This window comes from Echinops telfairi, unplaced genomic scaffold (assembly GCF_000313985.2).
Source record: "Echinops telfairi isolate 266 unplaced genomic scaffold, ASM31398v2 ScPeMD7_25;HRSCAF=90, whole genome shotgun sequence".
NCBI classification, from domain to species: Eukaryota; Metazoa; Chordata; class Mammalia; order Afrosoricida; family Tenrecidae; genus Echinops; species Echinops telfairi.
The window spans coordinates 2,220,160-2,224,381 of record NW_022103922.1 but is presented as its reverse complement, the minus strand read 5'-3'; the positions used below and the strand labels follow the sequence as shown (position 1 = coordinate 2,224,381).

At 57.8% G+C, this 4,222-nt stretch overlaps 1 protein-coding gene across 1 annotated transcript in view; it reads left to right on the top strand.

The window, feature by feature from the left end:
• Positions 1 to 4,222, top strand: part of COL5A1 (collagen type V alpha 1 chain) — a 99,015-nt gene that overhangs the window by 26,809 nt on the left and 67,984 nt on the right. Inside the window, exons 10-11 of the mRNA XM_045289356.1 lie at positions 24 to 191; positions 1,368 to 1,451. Of these exons, the coding sequence (XP_045145291.1) occupies positions 24 to 191; positions 1,368 to 1,451 (252 nt within the window). The remainder of the gene's footprint in view (positions 1 to 23; positions 192 to 1,367; positions 1,452 to 4,222) is intronic.

Sequence of the window (4,222 nt, the reverse complement as noted above, 5' to 3'; positions counted from 1 at the left end):
CCCCTTCCTCCTCTCCTCTCCAGCCAGCTCTGTCCCCAGAGGGGGGAAGGGACGACTTGGAAGGAGAGTTCACTGAGGAGACCATCAGGAACCTGGATGAGAATTATTACGACGCCTACTTCGACCCCACCTTGTCCCCATCAGAGATCGGCCCGGGGATGCCAGCCAACCAGGACACTATCTATGAAGGGGTGAGCATGGGGGCCAGCAGGAGGGACTCCCCGGGGCCCTCCTGGGGCCAGGGGGTGGGTGGGGAGACAGCTCTCCCAGGATGCATGGCTCAGGCACTAGCAGGTGCCTGTGTTTCAAGCCTGACTCTGAATCACAGCGTCCTGGCTGGTCAGCCAGGCTGTTTGCATTTTCACAAAAAACTGCCCACAGAGCCGCTGCCAGCTGGTGGTGCCCCTGAGGGACAGCCGCCAGCCACAGAGGGTTTCCAAGGCTGCTCACCTTCCAGAAGCAGGCTGCCTCCTCTTTCATCTACGGGGTGGCTGGTGGGACCCAGCTGCCCCCCTTTTGGTCAGCCGTGGAGTGCTTAACTGCTATGGCCCCAGGGACCCGGCATTCCCCCCCAGGGCCTCCGTGGGAATTCTTCCTTGTCGTGAAGTCTACAGGCAAGTCCTGTTATGCCAAGCAAGACTCTCGGAAGCACCTTCAGATCTGTGGTTCAAACCCACAAGCCCCTCCACAGAGGAAAGATGAGGCTGCCTAGTCCCACACGAATCACAGCCACGGGGACCCCAGGGAGCAGTTCTGCTCTGTTCTGGGGAGCCGCCGTGAGTCGTGGCCGATGGGACCCCTGTTAAAGTGAAGGCCTGATTCAGTCTGTCTGGGTGAAAATGAATTCCCAGCAAAGGCTTGAATCAGAAAGAAGTGGCCCCCAGTCCTGGTGTTCCGGGACCCCCTCTGATGCTCTGAGCCACACGGGGACCACGTCCTACTCCCCAGCACCAGCACCACCCTGGGTGCCCTCCTGGTCCTCTTGTCAGGGGCCCTCGATGCATCATGACCGCCAGAATGACCACCCCAGCTGTCCTCTGAGTGGGGGCAGTGCCCTCTGCTGGTGTCTCCCTGGGCTATCAAGTCCTGTGGGCTTTGTAAGAAGCCCTGGTGGTACCGTAGGCTACACATGGAGGTGCCAGCCCCAAGGCCAGTGGTTCAAACCCATGAGCCACCCATGGGAGAAGGATGAGGCTGTCTGCTCCTGAAAAGACTGACAGCCTGGGAAACACAAAGGAGCCCACTCTGCCCGAGGGGGTCACTCTGGGTCAGAATCAGCCTGATGGCAATGGGGCCGTGTTTAGGGTTGGTGGGCTTTCTGTGACCCGGCTTCCTCTTCCCCCCTCTCTCCTCCCACTATTGTCCAGGTTGGAGGACCCCGGGGCGAGAAGGGACAAAAGGGGGAGCCTGCCATCATCGAGCCGGTATGGATGCTCTCGTCTCTTCTCTGTGTGTGTGGGGGGTCAGGGTCAGGGGCCTTCTCTGAGGACACCAAGGGTTATGTGGGGCACAACCCAGTCCTGGGGTCTCCAGAACCTTGCTCACGGGACCACCTCCATAACCACATGGCCTCCACTCACTACCTCCTGCTAAGACACCCTGGGAGCCCCCAGGTGGTGAGAAGAGTCTAGACCCCAAGGGCCTGGTGAGTGGGCCCAGGGAGCGGGTCAGGACCTGGCCTGTGTGCGGCCTTTCGGGGTTTTTCACGGGATATGGAGGTCTCCCTGTGCAGTAGAAAGAAGCTCATGGTGCGTTAGGAGGGCAGAGACCCCCTGGGGGAGCATCTGAGCATCGCCAGCCCTGCCCCCCAGCAGAGTGGGGGGTGGGTGGGGGGTTCTGTAACAACTCTGCTGTTAGGCAATCCTGTGGAGGAAGCCTGGCCCCCAGTTGGAACACGGAAAACTGCTGATGAAACTGTGTCAAGGGGATTCGAGAAAGCAGTGCTGCCCTCGGGATTGGGGCTGGGTCCCACCCCACCGTGTCAGGGACGGGCATGGGGACGCGCTGAGAAACACAACCAAGTTGCTGACGGTGCCTTAAAGTGTGGACGCAAGACCGAGGGGCTGCTGGGCGCCTCTCGTGGGTCGGCGGGTGTTAGGGGTGGGATAGCGCTCTGCCCCCAACGCCCTGCGGGTTGCGACTCCGCCCCGTGGGCTCAGCTGCGGAGGGTGGGGGCGTGGTGCCACAGCCTGCAGCTGTTCCGGAGCGTGGCGCCCCACCCCCCCAGCTCCGCCACGTCCCCAGCTCAGCAGGGAGGAGTACAGCCTGCAGCTGTGTCCACTCAGGAGGCCGAGGCCGGGCTGTTGCTTCCGAGGTCATGCCTGGATCCACAAGGGCCCTGTGACCCCGGGTGGGAGACCCCGGCTGTACTCCATCCTCGGTGGCACCAGGGGGCGGTGGGCACTGGACAAACCCTGTTCCCCATCTATTAGTAGCTCCTGAAAGACCTGCAGATCCGCAGCCAGGCATGTCCAAGTGGGGTCCAGCAGGGTCTTTGTGGAAGGGGCTCCAATGAGGCGTTGAGAGCCCTGCTGGAAGTCACCCCTTTCCCTGGTGGAGGGTGGTGAGCTCTGCCCCCACTCAGACGCTCTCTCTGCCCCACTGCAGCCTGGTGCCGTCGCCCACCCAGGGCCTACTGAGTTCAGTAGATTTGGTCAGAGGGCCTGGGCCCTGCTGGTGCCTCTTGCTACCAGGCCTGGACTCTGCCCTATAGTCCCAACCCAAGTCCCTATAGGGCCATGAGACTTACATCCTCCTCTCAGACGGGGCTCCCCACTTCTGGGTTCTCTGCAGGCCCCAGGAGTTTTTTTGTGGGGGGTGGGGGGGCTGTGGGGAAGGGCCATGCTGAGGACCACCTAACGCCAAGCTAGGACGTGGGCAGTGGATGCACTGGGGTTGGTGGGGGGTCTGGCCCACCCCGTGCAGCCATGTGGCTGGCTGATGTCCACTGGGAAACGGAGCTGCTCCCTCCCTGACCCGCACTTATCTCTGTTTCCGACTTCCTGCCCGGCCTGGGCTGGAAAACATCAGCCCCCGTGAGGGGAGAAGACAGCTGCTGTCCCGGGTCAGCCTCGGCCAGCAGGTCCTTGCTGACCCCGCCCGGCCGCCTCAGCTCCAGCGTGCAGTGAGGGATGGGGATGGGGGTCCGACACGGATTGGTGGGGCTGTCGGGAGCACTCTCTGTGGCACTCAGGCACAGCTATTTCTGGGTAAGCAGGGCCAGCCTGGAGGGGCAGGCTGGTCAGCGAGGGCCTGGGGCCCCGGTGACCCTTGACTCCGCTGTCCACTGACCACAACCCTGCCCAGTGGTTCTGAGTCAGCCGAGAGAAGCGTGTCCACTGTCTCCGCCTGAGGCTTCCCCAGTGTCCAGGAAGGGGCTGCCCTGCAAGGTGTCCTGAGTGAGGCTGCTGTGCCCGCCTGCCTCTGGTTCCTTCCTCACGGACACTGCCTGGGATGCCAGAGCTCAGCTGAGAGTTGGATACACAGTAGATAGTGCCTGCTGTCCAGGCATCTCTGATGCATGGGCATCCTGTGGGGCAGGGTTTCTTAGATAGATAGATAGATAGATAGATAGATAGATAGATAGATAGATAGATAGATAGATACATACATACATACATACATAGATGATAGATAGATAGATACATAGATAGATAGATAGATAGATAGATAGATAGATAGATAGATAGATAGATAGAAGCTGGATCGATAGATACATATATATACATATGTACATACATGCCTACATAGATAATAGCTGGATGGATGATGGATGGATTGTAGATGATACATGAATGATAGATAAATGGATGGTAGATATCTGGGATGCGGATGATAGAGGATATGTAGATTAGATGCATGGATAAGAGATATATAGATGATAGATGATGGATGATAAGTAGACAGATGATAGATGTCAGCCAGTTGGATGTTCAATGACAGATACGTAGAGGGATGATGGGTGACATATGGATGACAGGTAGATGGATGATGGGTGACATACGGATGATAGGTAGATGGATGATAGATGGGTGATAGATCTATAGAAGATAGGTAGATAGATGGATGATAGAGGCTATATGGTTTAGATAGATGGATAGAGATAGAGGATAGCTACATGGAATAATAACTAGATAGATGATAGATTGGTAGATAGATGATGGATGATAGATAACAGATGAATAATAGTTTGATAATAGTTGGCTGATAGGTGAGGGATGAG